At 39.5% G+C, this 21,251-nt stretch overlaps 1 protein-coding gene across 2 annotated transcripts in view; it reads right to left on the bottom strand.

Moving 5' to 3' along the window:
* Positions 1 to 16,825, bottom strand: part of MARCHF6 (membrane associated ring-CH-type finger 6) — a 40,226-nt gene extending 23,401 nt beyond the window's left edge. The window contains exons 1-6 of one of the 2 annotated variants that reach the window (XM_042835458.1): positions 16,757 to 16,825; positions 12,750 to 12,846; positions 11,676 to 11,749; positions 4,764 to 4,907; positions 1,690 to 1,762; positions 362 to 530 (exon numbers count right to left, since the gene is read on the bottom strand). In XM_042835458.1, the coding sequence (XP_042691392.1) occupies positions 362 to 530; positions 1,690 to 1,762; positions 4,764 to 4,907; positions 11,676 to 11,749; positions 12,750 to 12,846; positions 16,757 to 16,775 (576 nt within the window). In that variant the 5' untranslated portion in view covers positions 16,776 to 16,825. Of the gene's footprint in view, positions 1 to 361; positions 531 to 1,689; positions 1,763 to 4,763; positions 4,908 to 11,675; positions 11,750 to 12,749; positions 12,850 to 16,756 lie in introns of both variants that reach the window. The other variant, XM_042835448.1, reaches the window with a different exon arrangement.
* Positions 16,826 to 21,251: the final 4,426 nt, after the last annotated feature.

The raw sequence follows: 21,251 nt of genomic DNA, 5'->3' as shown, positions 1-21,251 counted from the left end.
GTAAAACTTTAATCAAATATTCCCCCCATGCATGTACTGCTTGTATCATCTCTTATCCTACACAAGAGTCTCCTCAAAGAACAAAAAGCAAACAAGTAAATTGGGGTCAAGTGAGAGATCAGAGAATAACTTCAGAGGTTTCAGAAAGCTTCCAACTGCCTATAGAACAGTGAACTGATACCTCATGAACTACCAACATAAAAAGGCAAAAATGTATTTATACAGAAGTACATGTTCAACCTCAGTAAATGTACAAATATACACCACAAGCAGATGAAATTACTGTTGGGTTTGATAACATATTCATTCCCATAAACACTTTTCTACATTTATCAGGAACTATTGAGCAGTTAAGTTTTACCTCATTTTGTTGACCAACACCATTGAGTGGTTGCTGCTGATTTTGTTCCAACCACTGCGGTGCTCCTCCGTGGACGATCTGCTCACGTAACCAAACAAGGCTGATAAATGCACACAGAGTGCATGTCACCACAAAACAACCCTGCAAACAGTCTGCCAACAAGTTCTCCCTGTTAAAGAGAAAACAAACATTAATTAAAAACGTATACTGCTTATTAAGACTAAACTTGTTAAATACCTCAAACAAATCTTCCCCGTTCAAATCAACAAAAAATCCACATTTGTGTGAAAAGCTGAATTTACTTGTGTGCCTAGGTGAAGAAACTGTATGATTTATTTTTTAAAACTCTGCTGAAAGGCAGTTTCTCTAAGTACCTGTGTACAAGCAGTTCTAAGTGCCAAGATAATTTCTAATTTGGTAAAGTTTATATGTCCCTCTGTTTTGACTTTTGAAATTACCACTGTTTAAGTAGAAATATTCCTGTAGAAACAAGGTGAAAAAAAGCTTCAAGAATAGTTCAGGAAAAAGAACATTCAGGAAAAGCTTAGCTAATAGGTAAACGAAATTGCTATATCAAAGTTGCTTCTCGTAGAGAAAATCTGGATTTACTACAGAAAAGATGTTTATCCAGCAAAATGTTTTATCTGCAGAGCTACCCTAACCAAACAAACGGAACTGCTGTGTCTTTGATTCAACTTTTCAGGCAGTCTTGTACCCCAGATATTCTTTCTTCCACTCTACTTTAGAAAACCTGAAGTATCAACTCACATAAAACTGTAAAGCAGGAGCAAAGCGTTCAGATAGGCAGCTGAATCTAGGGTTTCATATAAGGCAAGAAATACTTAAATTGAGTTAAGCAATCCTCACTCCTATTCCAGGTGTTCCCTCTCACTTTCTTTCAGCCTTGTACATCTCCTTGACCATACCAAACTTGCTCAGGAAACTGACCCACGCTAAGCCTTTTAAAATAAGGAAGAAATATGCTATCAGAGTACTTTGCCATGTCCTGTGACGCAGCAGTCTGGCTCTCTATGGAGCCATACAAACACTCTTGTGCTTGCACAGTACAGCACAGACCACAGGCAGCAGAAATCTAAAGTGAAAAGGTGACACCAGATGCTACTGAAATCAACTCTGTCAAAGAAATACATATCAAAGCATTGTGAAGCTGTACTTTCAAACACGAGTCCTTTATTTTTCTCTCTAAGTATAGGCTCTGTAAACTGTAATGGATGCAAAAAAAATGGTGAAGAAAGGGACATTAAGGAACCATTTTCATGATTATCTTCCTAGAAAATGTCTTTGTATCAGTCTGGTTAAGTACTTACGTTGATAGAATATCTAATGGCAGTGTCAGTAGTGAGCTCACAGAGCCAGTAAACAAGCACTTGTAGATACGACCTGCAGAAAAAAAAAAACACAAGCATGGTATAAAGTTGGTTTTGGTTATCATCTCATTTGGAGTTATTATCTTTTCCCTTGACTTTCTAAAGTATTTAATCACAATTTAATCCATTAGAAAACAGATCCCAAACTACTTTTTCCTTACAGACTTCATTCTTCACATACAAGCACTAAGATCTGCAGTCAGGAAGTCTGGAACAGATCTTGGGTGCAACACTTTAGACAAAGGACACCAGCCATTAAATCCTTGTCACACCTCTTGGATAATTCTTGTCTGGTGCTAAGGAACTGATTTTAAATTTGCTTTTCATGCACAGTTGCCACTCAAGATCATTGTTTTGTCTTATCCCTTTTTAGTCTTAGGTAAAATTCATGAATTTCAGCGTTCTCTTGTCTTCCTTATATAACTTATACAACTTATAATTCCAGTCCTGTTCTCTTCACTTTCTTGACCCTTTATGGTTAGGTCTGTTTGTTTTCCCTCTTCTTTTGAATGAAATCACATATAGAATAATAGAATGCTCTCTGGCAATCAACAAATATTCTCTTTGATCCTTCCCTTTTCTTTTTTTTCCTGGTGCTCACCAGGATACCCAATTCCATTCATACCTTACTCACACAGATCCAAGTATCTACAATTTTAACCACCGTGTGACTACATGAAATATATACAGAACTGCTCTCTTCACCAATATAATTTTTGAAGTGGTGAGTGAATCACTCCAGAAACATAAACTCACGTGCAATGCTGGAATGTGATTTCTTAAACTAGAGACAAAGGAAGCTCTTTAGATAACCCATCTCACACTATGGCACTTCCCACTGCCTTACCACACACACCCACTTGACTCAGTGTTCATGTCTCTCTTACCCATGTACTGCAGAAGTACTTTGGGAATTTTGCCCTGGGAACTAACTAATCCAATTATCACAGAGAATAAAGCCACTTTGGATTAAATTGGCTCAATTAATTCCACTTCTCTGAACAGATCACAATGTGTCATATAATTAGCTTTTTCCATCTAAATAAGCTGCATGCCAAGAGAACAGCAACAGCTTTACCAGCCCCCCGGGATTAGGCTGAGGGTAAGAGAAATTCCTTGTACCCATCCATCTCAGACAGGAAGGCCAGAAAAAAAGTGAAATTACCAAAAAGGCATGAACAATTTATTCCCCACCACATGTTTGCTCACGGATAAGATAACTGCATGATTAGCATGACAATCTGTAAGATGAACATTTAATTCTTTGTTCAAGCAAGTACCTCATCTGGGATATGCTGCACAAATAACTTTGCAGACATTTTTCTTCCAGGTATAAAATAAGGAGAAAAGCACTTATTTGTGAAGCCAGCCACACACAGTTATGTGAGCCATATGAGAGAACAGGGGGGAAATCAAAGTAGCACTTAATATCAGATGGCAAGACTTACAAAAGGGAAATAAATGGATTTTTCAAGGTTTTTAGACTGAATGTCTCTATCACATTGGTTATCCCATGCAAATACCCTTCAAAGCACACTAACTCCTAAGGAATCTACAAGGAGAGTCACACCATTTTTAATGTGACATAAACAAAGAACTAAGACAAAATAAAAAGAGCTTCATCAGGTTTTCAGACAGTTAAGAAAATTAAGTGCTTCCATTAATCTACTGAATATTTATTTGCTGTCTTGAGAAAGTTTTAATAAGAGAAGTGTGTGATATCTACACTTTGAAAATCAAAGGTAGAAATCAAGATTTGTCAAAAACCCAAGGAATAAAAATAGTTTTCAGAAGAAATTAAGTTCCTCAAAATGAAAATTTGTAAGGGGGAAGAAATAAGAAAAATATGATAGAAAATAAAAGAAAAACCTACAAGATGAAATGAAAAAGTGAGAAAAAGACTACCAGAATGAAAGAATGATACAAGATGTTTTGAAAACTTCTGGCTGGCTGCAATTCATCCCAATAAGCAGAGGACTCACACAGAACATTCTTCTTTCACACTGCTGTAAAATTCAAAATTACTAACATTTCCCATATGCAGAAGTTTGCAGTTCAAAACCCTGTAACACAGATAGCTAACAAAGGTCAGAGCAAAGGCTATGCTAAAATCAGACACCTGAAGAACTTTAACTTTCTCTAGTTTTAGTCTAGAGTGATTTGTCATCACGTTTACTGCGTCCAGAAATGCTCTTTTTCTTGCACAGAAAGGACAAGCTACAGGAACAGGATCACTCCTTGATACGTGATGCTGGTATTGTGCTACTCTCCAACTAAGCCAGAATCAGATACACTTGAAAGCATAGAACATATTGAGAAACTGTCAAGGGAGGTTTGTTCACTGGCTTCCTGCTCTTCTTTTCAAAGAGTATCCTACCATTTGTGAAGATGCTCTTCCAATCACTCTCCTCACTGAACACTATACTCCTCATCCCTTCTTTTTACATCTTCCCTTTATTTTTTTGTTGAAACCTCAATAGTTCTCTGTTCGTATTTGAAAGTGAATTTCAAACTAGAAGCTGCACCAATTTCAATGTGTGCTCTATTTTCTGCCTAATTCTTGACTACCTATTGACACCTTTAAAAGCTGTTTTAAAAGCAGCTTTACTGTCCAGTTTATGCATGACTTCAAAGTAATTTCAATTTTCGTACTAACAAAAATGCGCACTTATTTTTGGACAGTTAAAAAACAAAATTACAATTCTTCTAGCCAAATATTAACAACTAGTATCAAATTAAAACTTCCATGCAGATTTTCAAGATGACAATTAAAAACTGGCATTTTACTGCAGTAAGAAGTTTAAAAGCTCTTACGCATTTTCTCCTGTCTCAACACCTCGATGCATTGCAGTACTGGCTCAAGAGCCAATTTCTGAGTGAAATAAGTCAAATAACAGTTTTTGTTTGTTTGTTTGTTTGAAGTAACCCAACAATACCCACACAAAGCTTTTCTGAACCAAGCAGCAAATCTTCTTGTGTGTGCAAGTATTACAGTACAGTAAATTTGTACTCACATGCAGTAAGAGGTACTACTCCCAACCACGCGAAGGCCACAAGTGTATAATGAAACCAGTACCGTATGGCTGTGCCGATACTCGTAACCAGTCCAGCAAAGATGTCTTGGATTGGAAGCCGTGAAGGCATATCTGGGGAATAAACTGTGTAGAAAAGGCACTTATTAATCAGCTGGGCCTTTAAACAAGCAGTTACGTAGAAGATCTGACAGCTACAAAACGTTTGTATTTGAGAAAAATCTTACAATAAGAATAAGCATATTCTGTAGGTTTCCAACAGATTACTCCAAATAAAAAACAAAAAATGGCATGACACATTTGTTACATTATGCATTGAGTTTAATAGGAAAATCAATACTCTCCGTGCTAGTTTTTGACTAAAAGATGTTGTTTTCTTAATAGCTTCACTACATTCACTGTAAAGTCAAAATAAGCCGAAGCCTACAAGAAAAAGCAGGTTTTAAATTCAGCAGCTCTCCCACTCAACATCACCTGGAAAGATCCCTGTTACTTACAAATATAGTTCAAGGGAAGAGCACATGGAACAAGATAAATCACCAGTTTTGCATTCTCTCAATTTGTACGAAATAGTTCAGCCTACACTTGCTATCCAACAGGACAAAATTCAGCAAAGAAAAAGCACAGTAAAACAGCATAAGCTGAAGGCAACTAATGAAGTATCTACAAGTGTTGAAATTCACATAGATAAACTTTCCTTTTCAAGGGATATCAATTTCTACTACAGTTGCACCTATTAAGGAACATGTGGCAATTCTCATAAAAGTAAATTTTCTTCAGCTTTTTAATTGAACACACATATACTACATAAATCTCACTACGTTCAGAAGTCAAGAAAAATAATGTTGAGGTTTTTTTAATGTGCATTCACTTTTATTACCTGAGTCAGTAGATAAAAGAGCTGCACCACAGTTCATTAACCTTTGAACGTGTCCCCATTTCTTTCACAGCACCACTGATATCTGTAACTTATCCTTCCCCAAATGCTACTCAGATATGGAACTGCATCTTTCAGATTACAAGCACTGATTACTTAAAGTCTTCATGGCACATTAAGCAATTGGAAACAGCTACTTCTAACAATGTCATTACATACAAGTAGCTTCTGCACACTTATACAGATGCCTAGAAGTCACAGTGTCCAGCATCGATACCAGATGTGAATGAAGATAAACTACAGTTTAGCATGAAGATATTGCTGCCAGAGTGGTTAGCAGTTACACTGAGAACAGGTGAACTTGAAGATTTAAACACATTTAACCTGGACTTCTTTTTGAAAACCTAATGTACTTTCAGCCACATAAGTGACCTACGTTTCTTTTTAAGAAATATTGGAGAAAGTTTTTTCCACCCTCTTATACAAACCTTTTGTCTGCAAGTCTGAAAAACACTGCTTCATGCCATTCACCTGCATTCACCTTTTCTCTAAACAACAACCCTGCTCTCTTCAGGTGCGTTCATGCTTTTACTCAGAAAGCCTCTATGTGAGAACAGACCACCTCTTTTCCCTCCAGGGACTCTTCCCTAAGTATCTGTATTGTAACGAGAACACAGGAGCACAGAGGAGCAGCAGCAATACGCAAAGGAATGCAGAGAGTTTGGTGCACTTCAACAATGATTGGATTGTAGTGACACAAAGTAACAGCAAAACGTAACTGTCAGATAAACTGGTTTTAGCTTTCAAAGTATTCGGCAAACAAACGAAATTCATTGAGAAAGGACTAAAATAAAAGCATAATGGAAGAGGAGCATAACTGTGAGAGAAGCAGCTGAAGAGCACCTCAAACACATTTTGACATCGTCTACTAATTGCCGATTTTCTTATTACAGAATCAGATTTAGTATGCAGTTGGGTAGAACCACAGACAATACTCATTCAAGCCTTACTAACAATCTCATCTCACACTGAATGAACGTCCCTGATAACTTAATGAGGAAATAAGTACACTTAGGTTAAGTGTGCTAAAAGAATATCTACCTACAGTGTATTTCTCACTGTATCACTCAGACAAAACACAACTCAGCAGACAGCTTGAGGATTATTTTTATTGATCTTCAAAAAAGGTATTTTTGATCAACGCTTTGGAACTACAGAGGAGGCTACAAGGAAACCATTCATGATTTAGTTGATAAAGGGAAGCTGTGAGAGTTCAAAGCAATTAAAAAAAATAATACTCTAATAATACTCTTACATGAAATTGTGTGAACAGAGGGGTCTTGTAAGAAGAATGCAAGGTAATTTTACATACTAATTTTTCTAATGGCTCCACGATGACAGCAGACTATTCAAACAAGCACACAATACAGCTACTGCTCAGGATGAGTTGAGCTACATCCCCCAAATCTTAATTTCTGGTGATGCCAGGAGCTGGGTAGGGGGGTGCTGGGAGAACTGATGTTTTTCTTGATTTTGCCACATTTTGTAATACATTAAGCATTTATCTAGTTCATTTTGACTTCTCTGCCCCTTTGAGCCACCGAATGGAAAGGTACAACAGTCCACAAACCTAAGTGTGCTCAGTTACTTATTATTCCTTATTTATGTAGCCATTTGTTGAAGAAGGCCCACATCCTTACCCAATTTTGGGGGGAACAGTTTGTCAATACATTTCATCTGACAGAAAAGTAGGAAAGAATTCCCAGTACTTTATCCTGCCACAGTGATACCCTCAGGCTTATTACAGGAAGCATTCTTAGCATTCCCATCTCCTCAGAGGTTATTTAGCACAAACACTACATAGTTGTGCTTTGACAAACACAATGGAGACAACCTGCTGACCCTAAATAATAACCACTAAACTTCCCGACAAGTAGAACAAATGAACACCTTCAACTCAACCTTTCCTTGCCTTTTTTTTCCAAATACCAAAGTTAATCCAAATGAAAACTATCCTGCAAGTGCTATTCTCCTTGCCAGGAAATGTAAGAGTTAATAGCCATGACATGGGCAGTACAGAAAGAAGCTCCAATCAGAGCAGTATCCCAGCAACGGAGGTATATAAAAGTATTAAGAAAACCCACAACCCAAACCTGCAAGTCCCTTCCTACAGTGCACCATCTTACTACACTTATGAAAGAACCAGAACCGCACAAAGAAAAGCAACACCCTTCAGACATATACTCACCCCTTCCCTCCCAAAAAACATAAACAAAACAACCCTATACTATTTATTATGAAGGATCAAATGTTTTAATAGTTTTATTTTTCCCCGGAGCTGTCATAATGCAACTGTATATTATTAATTCACAGCTCACTTTTGCCAACTGAGTCAGCCCATTTACTGCCCATGACCTAAACAGATGTATGTCCAGTATGGAAGAAACCAAACCACCTTACTTTGCATAGACAAAACTGCCATTTAGCCAACTTCACAGAACCTCCACATTTAATCACCTCTCTTATGCAGAGATTTCCTAGATATCATTACACTTGCAAGTCACTTATACATCACTTTAATCAACCTTGTGCACTGATCATGAAAGTCTACCTAATTTGCAGAGGAAAGGTATATTCTACGATCTTGAGTGATACGGACTTTGTTACAGATTACCAATTCAAAATGAGAAAAATGCCATCCCTCCTTATGCAAACCATAGCTCCAACAAAGCATATGAAATTAACATTCTCGTGCATCTCAGCTCCCCTGGAGCTGGCAGCAGACACCTCAAATTCTGCACCATGTAGCATTTTGCATATTAGAAGTTTATATTTCTTCAAACTAGACACTATGGATAGGTTGAAGACACTGGCCATAGTGTTAAAGTTTGTCCAAGTAACCAGATAAGAATTATCCCATTTCATCCTTCAATTAAATCTTACTGTAAGTAATGAGCCCAAGAAAATGAGTTACTCACTTCAGTGCAATTACAGGACAACATCTTACAGATCATTTTGTATAAAGTCAAAGATCCAGAAGTTTGGACCTTAACAAACTAAGTAGAACTACAAACCACATGCAATTACTAGGCAACATTCTTGCGTACGCTACTTAAGAACATGAATGTATCATCAGGTAATTTGCCTACATGGTTGAACACTTTAGAGAACCATCTTTTTCAGAAGAAAAATCAGTTCCTTCATATTTCTTCCAAGACACAGGCTGAACCTCCTACTCTCTGCTTCCTTCCTTATACCCAGTAACTAACCCAGTACGTAGTTCAGATGTTGAAATACAAGATGTTACCAAATTTAGAGACAGTGAAGGACTTCAGAACATATGCACTAGAATCACAGAATCCTTAGAGTTGGAAGGGACCTGTGAAGGCCACCCAATCCAACTGCCCTGCAATGAACAGGGACACCGCAGCTAGATCAGGTGGCCCAGAGTCTGATCCAGCCTCACCTTGAAAGTCTCCAGCGGTGGTGCATCAACCACAGCACTGGGCAACCTGTTCCAGTGCCTCAGCACCCACACTGTAGAAGATTTTTTTTCTCCTTACATCTAACTGGTCCTCTTTGAGCTTGAAAGCATTTCCAATTGTTCTGTCACCACAGACACTCCTAAAGAGTCTGTTTCCTTCTTTCCTTTAGATACGGAAAGGCCATTAAGGAATAGCACTAGGAATATTTCATGAATACTCTGTACACTCTATTACACTGGCAAAGGAACATTTTTTCCAGAATGACAGCAACAGCCTCAATAAGCAAATCAAGGTAACCTAAAAGAGTAATTGCTGGTATTACAGCACAGTGAAATTTTCTCAACTCAGTGCCTACCAGCTGAAGCACAGATACTGGCTATATAAACGTGTTTATTCCACCACATGCCACGGTGAATAAACGGCTAAGAGCTTTACACCTGGCACAGTTATAGGCTAGAACTAACCTTATTATGGATGACTGGCATATACATCAATCCCACCAATTCTGTCCCCGCACTGCCATTTTCTCTCTAGCATGCACGACCTTCCCAGCTCCCACGTGCAGATCCAGTTTCCACACTGCACATACAAATTATTTTTCAAGTACAGAGGGATAAGAGAAACTAAGAAAAGCATAATTGCATGAATTTCAGGTGTGAAGGAAATTGAAGAACGTGATGAAACAAGACATGCTGGGTAAAGAGAACTGAAGAAATCGGTACTAGCTAACTGACATGTGCTACCAATGTATGCAGCCTGGTAGGAAAAAAAAAAAAAAAGAATATATATATATATATATATATATACACACAATTGTGCAATGTAGGAAGAAAATGTTATCAATTGATAGTGCTAAGTGTGCAGAGCAGCCAGCTCATGACAGAGAAGGCTAAGTAAATCTTTGCTAAAGAGGATCCCCAGTCGCCAGTTTCAAGGCTCCTGTTACAAATACTAATTTGCTACACCACAGCAATTCAATCACATTTTCTCACGTGTCCATAATCTGCAATTACATCACAAGCTGTGCTGGTAACAGATAAGTCAGCCAAGGATAAAACTTCTGCAGGAACACCTGTATTGACTGCGGCAGTAAAGACATTTTCTAGTATCAACATTAACATATATATTAAAAACCACGCATCTGAACCTTCTCATCACTTTTCTTCTAAATCTTAATGCAAACAACAGGCTTTTGTCTTTTCTCCCCCTCATACAAAATTAGAATGTCTTATCTCTTTTACACTTCTTACATAGGGCCTCTGCATTAATGAAAATGAATAATCTGAAAGCATGAGAGATAGCTGAGATGGAAGCAAAATATGCTGTTCTCCTCACAGAGGTCAGACATAGTATTGTACACTTTGATACTGATAATCTCAACAACTGCCTAATGTGCCATATTAATTGTTGATAGAAACAGAAAATTCTGAGATTCAATACATATGGGGGCAGGTGCATCACAGAATCTTTGAAAAGGAAAATGCACACACTGACACATATGGCTCTTCAGCCTCAGTCCTCTGAACCAATACACAGCTAGTTAAGAAAGATGGGGAAGAAGACAGTATGAAAGCTCAGTCCTTCTAACAAGGACAAGCTGAAAGGGAGCTTTGGTTTTGATTGTACCAAATACGTAAAATACTAAACCCAAATCAAACACACCAGCACATGTCTGTCGTTCTAGTGGCTGGCAACCCTGCCCTTGGCAGGAGAGTTGGAACTAGATGATACTTAAGATCGCCTTTGACCCAAGCCATTCTGTGATTCAATGACCTGTACTATGAAGAGCCAAGTTTACCACCTGTACAAAGTAAACCAGTATAAATAAGTTTAATGACAAAAATACACAGCACGTGTTATCTGTTCAACACTCAGTAATGTGGTAATACTGAATAACAAACCTAGCCTGCCACCAAGCCAAAGGGCTTCACTTATTCCTACTACTGTTAGCCAAAATGTAATCAATAACTGTATAAAGATACAGCCATTTTTATGACAACTTATTGAACTGAATCTAACATAACAGGCAGAGTAATATCTGGTAGCTACTGTATCTTGACTGAAATGCAAGTGGAAAAATTATTGTTTGCATTACTGTCACAACTCTTTGAACTGTAGCTGCCAGAAGTCATATGGTAGTGCCACAGGTAGACAGTTCAAAGGTCACTGAAAACTGTGTTTCCAATTCAAATTTCACTTTAACATTCGGACATCCAAACAGCCAGTGAATAAAAACAAAAAAAAAGCCATATGCACCAATGTTGACAGTAATAGCATAGGACTAAGGAAGTTGGAACAGGTATGAAAGATACTTCTGTTACTGCTCACATAAGGTTATGAAAGCACCACATTATCTATCATTTAAACAATACACATGATCTGTGATAATACAGAACTAATTCAAGCAAGAATTCAGAAATTAAAAAACAAGCGTGGACCAAGCATGCTGAATGGAAAAGCAAGCACTTGACAAACACTACGATGAAAAGAAACGAAGTTCTGAAAAAAACAGGAGCAGCAAAACATACTTACTTGGTGTGAAAGCAAATCTGTGCTTACATAATTCACAGTATTCTTTTCTGCTGTGTTTAAGCCACTGAACTAAGCTGAAACAAAAAGTGATCACATTTAGACATGCTATTATATCTTTCCCCATTCTTCTCCATTACAAAAATGTAATCTTACATTATCTGTTTCAAACAAAGCAAAACCTTCATAATATCATGGAGGACAAACTAACCTGTTTATTAAGTCTACTTAGGCCACAAAGTTTCAAAAAGTGGAAAAAAAAAAAAAAAAAAAGCTGAGTTCCCCTGGGAGGTGGTTGAGTCACCATCCCTGGATGTGGTGCTCAGGGACATGATTGAGCAGAGGGCTGTTAGAGTTAGGGAAGTATGGTTAGGTTGTGGTTGGACTTGCTGATCTTGAAGGTCTTTTCCAACCTGAGTGATTCTATGATTCTATGATACATCCTCAGTGACATCACTTACACAGAAGTACATCATCAAATATGTATGTTACTGAAAATGGTAACGACTGAAAGCACACACCCTCATGTGGACATCGACTGGGAGCACCAGTCCTTAAAAACATTTCAAGATTTAAAAACCATCCTATCTGCGAGAGAATGACAATTAAAATACAATCAAAAGGAGAGTGCATCCTAGACTAGAATTATAGCTTTCATTTTTAGGACTTCCCCGACTGAACATCACCTCAAAATATCTTGGTATGGTTTGTCTGTTTTATTCTTAGCATCAGGTTAGGTACTCTTCTTCATTCACTATTAAAAGAAGGCAGAAAAAAAGAACCTATACTGATTTTTTTGCTTCTTGTTCTCGTAAGGCAGATGTGCAAAGAGAACTGTACTCTCAAACAAACGTATTTGTGAGTACTTCCTTTTCACATGTAACTGCTAAATTCCTTGTGAGAATTCACACTTCTATGTAATGAACCATCATACAAGAAAAAACTCAAATCCTGAACACATTTCCTCTGAAAATTTGCTTAAACTTGACTACATGAAGACATATGAAGTACTGATTTTAGAAATACATTAATCTTATCAAAGAAAAATGAAGAAAACCAAAAACTCTCAGAACTTACCATTCCTGATGAATAAATTTAATACTGCCAGTACACACACATGGATGATACAGGGGTTTCTCAGGAGTTCCTTCAGACCGACAGACTCTGCATATATCTGCTGAACAAGACAACAGTTATTACTCTTCTGCTGGAAGAAGTCACATTTACAAAACTAATTACACACTACAGAAGCTTTGCCACGTAGCAAAATGTGCAAAAATAAATTGGAAAAAGCTTTAAGACTGATTTCATGTGATAGAAGATTCGAAGACTCGAGGACTAGCAGAACAAAAACAAGAACCACATTATCTCCCTGGTCATTATGTTAAAAGAAAACACAAACAACACCTTTTTCTTTATTACATACTTAAGGTTTCTAGGATATCCACATACCAGAGCTGCATGCAGAGCATAACAATAACAACATCACCTCTAAAGCAACACGTAGTTTGCAAAGGACAGTTCTCCCTGAAAGCAAACGTAAACTTTGAAATGGAATAATTCTGAGTTTTCAACAAGTTAAAGAGAAGCTGAGTACAAGAGATCTACCAATTCCTAACACGCGCATAAGACAGTCACTACTCTGGAACATAAGTGCATGCTCCTTTGTGAGCAAAGGAATAAACAAAACACCAAAATCGGGAAGAACACAAAGCAATATTTTGTGACTTTGCACTGAAGCTGAGTAAGGACATCCATTTAACAGCCTGCAGCCCAGTCACCAGGTGAAAGACATTTTCTATTTCTTATTTCATAGGAGTCTTGAAGCTTCTTTATGTTTCTGACATATTCTTACAACTAACCATTGCAAGATGTTTTGCAGGCAAAGAAGTGAATGCATCCTTCTCCCTATAAAGATGGGATGTCTTTTCTAACACCATTTCATTCTCCAGAGCATTTAAACACAACTCAACTATTTTGCTTGTTTACTGACAGATGTGTGTTATCTTCCCCTACTCTTTTCATACCCTTGCACTCGTACTTGCATTATGGAAACAAATACAACATGTCCATCTTTACAGAAGACTTAGGTTTAAGATTTTCTCTTTTAGGAAACATTTCTCCATCAATAACCATCCAGCAATGCTGAAGAAGTAACTGACGCTCATCGAAGGAAAATACTAACTTACATCAGTGATGTAACAACACTGAAAACACACAATTTCAAGTTCAAATCACACATCTTTATTCTTGTTTCAAATCTCCAAACGTTACTGTTTTTCTACGAAGAATTTCAAAGGGAACCAAATGTTACAATTTGAAGGTTTTTCTGCAAAGAAGTCATAATTTGACCCAATCCACAGTTTACATAGTATTAGAATCATTTCTACGCATAGCATGAAGGAATTATAGTAATTCTGAAAAAAAAAAAAAGAAGATATTTTCTAAGAGATTTAACTCATTCTCATGGGATGAAAATCTAAAATTAACTCCAGAATCTTATATTAAGCATCACATCAGTGATGCTACAAGCAAACACAAAAAGTATTTCCATTGCAGTCACATCAAGTAATGCCACATGGCTGTAAACACCAAGAGATCCTGGTCTCTCTGCCTACAAGGAAGGCCAGAACCACCACTTCAAGAAACAAAGGATTCATTTTATCACAGAGAGTATTTCCAGACAACCATAGAGAACAGATCTCTTCAACTTCCAGGCAGGATCTACTTTCCTCCAGCACCTTACCAGGCTGACAACTTGATATGTCAGAGCGGCCTTGTGAAGGGTCAGACAAAAGACAGGATGGGGCAAATAACAGAACACAGGAACCAGGGGTTACATGGCTTCAGTTGATGTGAAACTGCTGCTTTAAGAACACCGTGACACCAAAGGAAGTTAAAAGCACACTGTTTTCTAAAGAACCCCCACCCTCTGAGCCCACTCATTACTGGTGCATCGACTTTCACAACAGACTGTTCATGCATTCCCAAGATTGCTGGGAAGAGCAAAATTTTCTTTACTGAAAATCAATGAATTCTTTACTAAGAAAATGATTTCATTCTTCTGTTAGCTTATTCTTATAAGCTTATTGTTAGCTTATTCTTATAAAAGAAGTTAAGACTAATTTGTAGTTTTTTAAGGAGATTCCCTCTTGTTTTATAAAATCAAACAAACACATGAGAAGCAACGATCTGGTCCATTTAGCAACATCTAATTTCAAATCAACGACCCCTGCTAGGGGTCAACACCACCTTATGTATAAGATCAAGTACAGAGAGAATTCCATTGTGCAGTAGATGCTATTTTTCTACTTGCATACACACTTTGATCCTATTACAAGGATGCAGTTTGGAAATAACAGTCCTGGGTAACACAGCTCTTTGTTTCCCCACAGAAAACTTCTCTGCCTGTCACATACCTAACAAAACATTCACCAGTGTAATAGTTAAAACTGAAGTTCAGATTATTCAGCAAGAAACTTACTTAACTGGAAAGACACGTGAGTTTCTTTCTGCTTCACTTATTAACTCGATCAATCAGCCATTCTGTTTAGACTGTTTAGTCTGGGGAAAAGGAGGCTGAGGGGAGACTTATTGCCCTCCTCCAATATGTGAAAGGTGCTTACAGCAACAGCAGGGCTGGTCTCTTCACAACAGTGACAGATGACGGGATGAGGGGAGATGGTCTCAAGTTGCATCAGGGGAAGTTTAGGTTGGATATCAGGAAACACTTTTTTACAGAAAAGGCTGTTAAGCACTGGAATAGGCTCCCCAGGGAGGTGGTTGAGTCACCATCCCTGGATGTGTTTAGAAAAGGTTTGGATATGGTGCTCAGGGACATGATTTAGCAGAGGGTTGTTAGAGTTAGGGAGGTATGGTTAGGTTGTGGTTGGACTTGCTGATCTTGAAGGTCTTTTCCAACGTGAGCAATTCTGTAATTCTACCAGAAGTGCAACTGCCACAAATATCACTACTGGGTTATCAACACTTACAAAGGCCCACTTGAAATTTATAGCACAGGTCTATGCAATAGTTAGTTCCACTGCTATTATTTTTAAGCTAATATTAACATGTAAGGTACTACATATGGTACACAAATATACATATAATGCAAATAATGAATAAATAAATACAAACAGAAACACCACAAGTGTAAAGTCCAAGTGGAAAGTACAGCACAAATGCACCCTAGAGGATATCTAACAACCCCCTTTCTCTCCTCCCATTGTTCCCAGTCACCAGATCAGGTCCTCTGAAAGCACACAGGATCAAAGGCTATCACTCCTAGCAGCCTGTTACGAATTATCAGCTGTGGATTTTGGATTAAATCCACCGAGATGGATTTACCAACGACTGGCATGGTGAGAGCAGGACTGGTCAGTTCTGAGAACCTGCCCCATAGTTCGCTGTAATCCAAGCATCCCGAACAACTGGATGCCAAGTAACCAAAACCTCAGCAGTCACTTGAATCACGCCATCTGATGGAGCTGCTGGGCTGCAGAGGCAGGGGATTGCTGCAGCAAGCAGCTTTACAAGTTGTTGGATGTTAAGCACACGCACGTTGTGATTTCTTTCGTTTCCACGAGCGCTGAGCCCCACCACAGCACAGCGCAACGGGCACATCTACGAAGACACGGCCTGATTTCAACCCATCGCTTCACGTTTTCCCAGCTGTCTTATCCTCTCAAGTTGGAAAACCGAGGGCCATACAAACACACATGCAAAGGGACGGCTCAGTAACGAAAGCCAAGCCGCTAATGTTCTCCTCCAACCGAGCCGAGCCGAGCCGAGCCGAGCCGAGCCGAGCCGAGCCGAGCCGAGCCGAGCCGAGCCGAGCCGAGCCGAGCCGAGCCGCACCACTACCACAGCACCTCCGCCGCCGCCCCTCCCCCGCCGGGCAGCACCCGGCTCCCAACGGCCGCGGTTATGTAAGGGACGCGCGCCCCGGCCCGCCCCGCTGCCGACGGGTAACGCGCTAACGGGGCCCTGCGCACCGCCAATGCGCCCTCAGAAGCAGCGCGGGCAGAGCTCCGCCGTGCCGGGAAGAGCTGGGGGAAGCGAAGGGCACGGAGCGAGCGCCATACCTTCCTCGGCGGTCTCCATCTTGGCTGGCTGACGCAGCGCCGGCCGAGCGGGTGGCGTGACGGCGGCGGGGCGGGCGCCAACACGTCAAGGATAGAGCGCCGTCCGTTCCGACAGCGCCCCCTGCTGGCTTGGCGGTCTGCCGGTGTCAGGCCGTCCGACGCCTCCGAGAGGCTGTGATGCCTCGGGACGCGGGGCTGTGACCCGGCGCGGTGCTGCTGAGATGGACAGAGTGTTTCCAGATTACCCTTTTCAAGCACCAGAGTTGCTGATGGGATGGATGGTATCGGCCGGTGCAGGCGATAATCTTGAGGAAAATGTGAAATCTTAGCGTGGCTCCCCAAAATGGTGTAACTACAGCAAAGTGCTGCATTGCAACACACGTGGGTTACATGTCACGCTCGGCTCTTCCTGAGCAAGGCAGGGTGACAAGACTCCGACTTAAGGCTTAAAAATATCGGTTTAGTTTACAAGTAAGCTTATTTTGACCTTGGCAGATTAGCTTGGCATATTAAAAAAAAGTGCCAGTGTAAGATTGCAGAAGGGGCAGCATGTTGGATCCGTCTGAATGGGAGCCATCAATCCAAGCAAACACCAAGAAGTGGCCTCGTTTCCGGGCACGCTGTAATTCACATTCTTCCAAGCTTGCAACCACTGTTGTTACTCAGCTGTGATGAATACAGAAGAACCGTCACATAGAAGTCCCTAGGTCATCCTTCACATTCAAAAGACTGAGACAAAATGAATGCATAAAGTTCCCCTTAATTAATTTATGCATTTGTCCAAGTTTCAGTCTTTCAAAGCAGACTTCTAAAAATCAGATGAAAACCTCAGAAAGGAGTAGCTATATGCTGCCAGTGAATGATCTTATTGTTGTCTACCTATCCAGCCATTTAAATCACCTATCAAGCACTAAATTTATACCACCTACTCAACAATTAGAGAGAATTACTCCCCCCAGACTTGTTCTTACCCAGTGTTTCAGTATGGGTTTGGTACAGAAGAGGATGTTAGGAGATTGTTATTTGCTTCTGACTGTGATCAAGGTCAAGAATTGGTGCCAACAGGCTCTGAGCAAGCATGCTAAAAAATATCTCTGCTACAAATAATGTTATGATGTGAGTAACAGTGGAAATGGGGAAATTTTATAGATGGAAACCTAAGATAGGAATAGACTCAATCCCAAATCTCTGAAGATCATGGTAAAAGGAAAGATATATTTAGAATGAGTAGGAGTGGAAAGAAGACAAAATAATTTTGAAGATGGTCCTATTTTTGTAAAGCACCTATGTTTTTCAGTGCTTAAATGCTTATAAAATATATTGTCGTAATGTATTTCTCTTAAAATACAAAACAAACGTAAAAAATTGAAACTATCCACTATTTGTACCTCTATGATATTTCCATCTTTTGTCCAGTTTTGGAATAACTTCACAGAAAAGGTTCCCTTACATCCTAGAGTTATTTTGGATGTCTGAAATATTGAAAATCCAAACAGCAAAAGTTAATGCTTTTCAGTTTTTCTTTAGCTAAACATTTTCAGTTTAAAAAAGAATGTGTGAAATGGCATCCACTGTTTCTGGTATAAATCTCAGCTCTAGTCTCTGAAGGCTGTCACTCAAAGTTGGCAGCAGCTTGCCTTCTAGTGCTGACCTAGTTTTTTTTTCCTCAGCTGTCCACGTGATTCTCACAACAAACATTGCTCAGTGGGTTATAAGCAGCAAGTTACAGAAATATGGAAAACATGATGGATTATCTTTAGGAAAGCAACTAAACCATGATTTATCTCAATAAATCAGGCAGGAGTTTGGATGACTGTAACTGATCCAATTTATCCACCATCGCAAGGGAGAACTAGAAAGAGTCTCCATGGCAAAAGAGAAGCTGTTAGAAGCGGAGCAAGGACTCTGATAACAGCATAAAGTACATCCTACAGGAAATTAGCATGACACGATCAGATTAGAGAGTACAAAGTTCTGGTGAAAGTCATTGCCACCACAGCTCTTGCCAGTGCACTATGGGAGTCTTCTGAAGGGCACATGTCTTGACCCTGGCCATGTGGCTACAGTATCTCATCAATCTGCATCTTATCAGTAGATATCTGCTGTGCCAGAGGATTCCTGACACAGAAATGGAGGAAAGTAGTCTTAGGGATGCTGTACAGGCAATAACACTTGCTGCTTCCTCAGGAGGATGCCCAAGCTGTTGAACTAATGCTCCATGCTGACTTCGAAGATTCCGTATTTACCGGCCTGCTTCCGTTCAGCTGGCATTTGCTTCATCCTGAACCCAGGCTGTGATGAGTATCTTACATTGCAGAAGTGCAGAAGAGATCTTTTCACGTGTACTGGTTACAGTGGATTTTCTGTTTAAAACACAGACTGCCAACTCGATTGGGATCTTGCTGTCATGCTTTGCATGGAGCACATGGCTATTATGAATGTACTGGATATTGAGAATTCTGCGGGTGCTGTTGTTTTGTGAAGGCTTCTAAAAATGGGCTGTGTTTGCCTTCCAGAATATCCCATTCCTGCCAGCTATAATATCATTTAAGGCTGGCGGTTCTATACATCCCATCAACATTAAGGGAACCTTCTAGCTAGTTAAACATGTTGTTAACATAGGATGAGGGTATTGTTTTTTTTAATTTTTGCATTCTTCTTGCTCTTCTTATAGGAGGAGATAGTGGAAAAAGTGCTACATGTGTCAAATAACTGCTTATAAGTCCTTCTGAAGGCTTGTTGATTGTTATGTCTTTAAAAATCTATGAAGCTATAGTCACAGATAACAGCAGTTGGGGATTATCCTCAGTATTTAGCAGGAGCAATCCTATTTTCCCAGAAACCTTTTCTTGACCATTTCTTGTGGGTGTTGCTGGAGATTATACCAACAAAATAAAATTGAATTTAAAGCCACATTTTAACTTTTAGCACTGAAAAAACAAGAACATGTCTGTTGTGGAGAATGATCTTCATTTTACCCATATTGATGCTATAGATATTTTTAGAAAGATACTTGTTATTGCCTCTGCCTCTCCTGCATTAATTAGGGGAGAAATTTGGAAGGGCTTAGGTTTCTAATGATTTGTCATTACTTTTTCTCAGATCTTCCTGCAACAGGCAAAAAGATGAGAGTTGTCTTGGCCAGGGAAAAGCGAGTTGCAGTCCAGAGGTCAGAGTTATTACAAGTTAAATCAGTCAATAGCCTCTGTTTTATGAGGTCTCTGATTTCATAGAAGCTTTCCCTTGCACGCTGAGAAGCCAGACATAAAAGCCAGCTTTGGTTTGTTTCCTTAAGGCAACAGTGCACTTATTGTATGTGCTGCCTTTACTGTAGGATTGGCAAACGCAGTGAAGAAACCAATTAATGCTTTTGATGTTTAAAGAGAAGGATGTCAAAGTGCTTGGATCAGTGAAGTAGATTTTCAGACGGGTGACTGGTATGAAAAATCAAACACATTTACTACTTAAAACCTGTGTTTTCTTCGCTCTTCTGCATGGATCAACGAAACATTTTGATTTACCTGTTTCTGAATGTAGTCGTGATATCAGATGATCTTCTGCCAGGATCTCAGCCTGTTGGTTCAAGGTGCTAAAGTCCTCTCACAAAGATGCTGATGCTCACAGAAATGATGGTTCATAGTGTTTCTCACAGATTTGTCCTGAGGTTATGTGAAAAGTATCTGAACTGCTCACCCTAGGACCCCTGTTCAGTTCTTGAGAGCAAGCCTGTTTCCAAACTATCCTTTTCAAAGAAGGAAAATTCCCTAGTTTAGAAGTGTGTAGTTTATCCTTGCTTTAAAAGTAAGAGTCTTTTGAGAGCCTGTACCTTCTCATTCATTTTTAGCTGAATCCTGGGCATACAAATAGCTGTCAGAAAGTTTTACCAGATTTTCTGGTCAGGATTCTTATTTTCAGGGTAGCAAATGGGGTTTTCCATGTCTTTCATTTCTTCTCTGAATCCTCAAGATTGTTTTCCTGCCTCCATTCTCCGACCTTTTCCAGGAAGGAAGGCAGGAGTATTCAAATGATTTACAGCCCCTTGAGGGCATGTACTGTCTCTGCTTTTCTTGTGTGCTCCTGGTCCACTCAATTGTGTTTCCAATCCTGCTTATATGGAAGGGCAGGGGAGAATTCATATGGTAAAGGACAGAGAGTACTCAAGGAGGCCTGAATTTCACAGTTGCTTCAAGGAAAGCAAAGGCTCATGGACAACTCTCTCCACCACTCTAAGTCTCACTCCAGATGAGTATAAGCTGGAGCTGGGCAAGGAGATTTTTTTTCTCTTCTAGCAAAGTCCTACAGTACAGGAGTGTGAAAAGAACAGACAAGAGCTGTACAGATGCAAAACATGCTGGAAAGGATTATGTTGAACAGCATGGCCAAAGTAAGTGTGGAGAGAGGGGAAGTGTGTGAGTACAAGGAACTGGGAGAAGAGGGGCTATGTAAGAGATGACGTTTTGGGCATACACTCTTCTCTTGATTTTGTCACGGAGAA

The sequence above is a fragment of the Centrocercus urophasianus genome, unplaced genomic scaffold, assembly GCF_019232065.1.
Source record: "Centrocercus urophasianus isolate 14NV4802_14NV808 unplaced genomic scaffold, USGS_Curo_1.0 seq_11, whole genome shotgun sequence".
NCBI classification, from domain to species: domain Eukaryota; kingdom Metazoa; phylum Chordata; class Aves; order Galliformes; family Phasianidae; genus Centrocercus; species Centrocercus urophasianus.
This window is presented reverse-complemented; position numbering and strand designations above follow the sequence as displayed.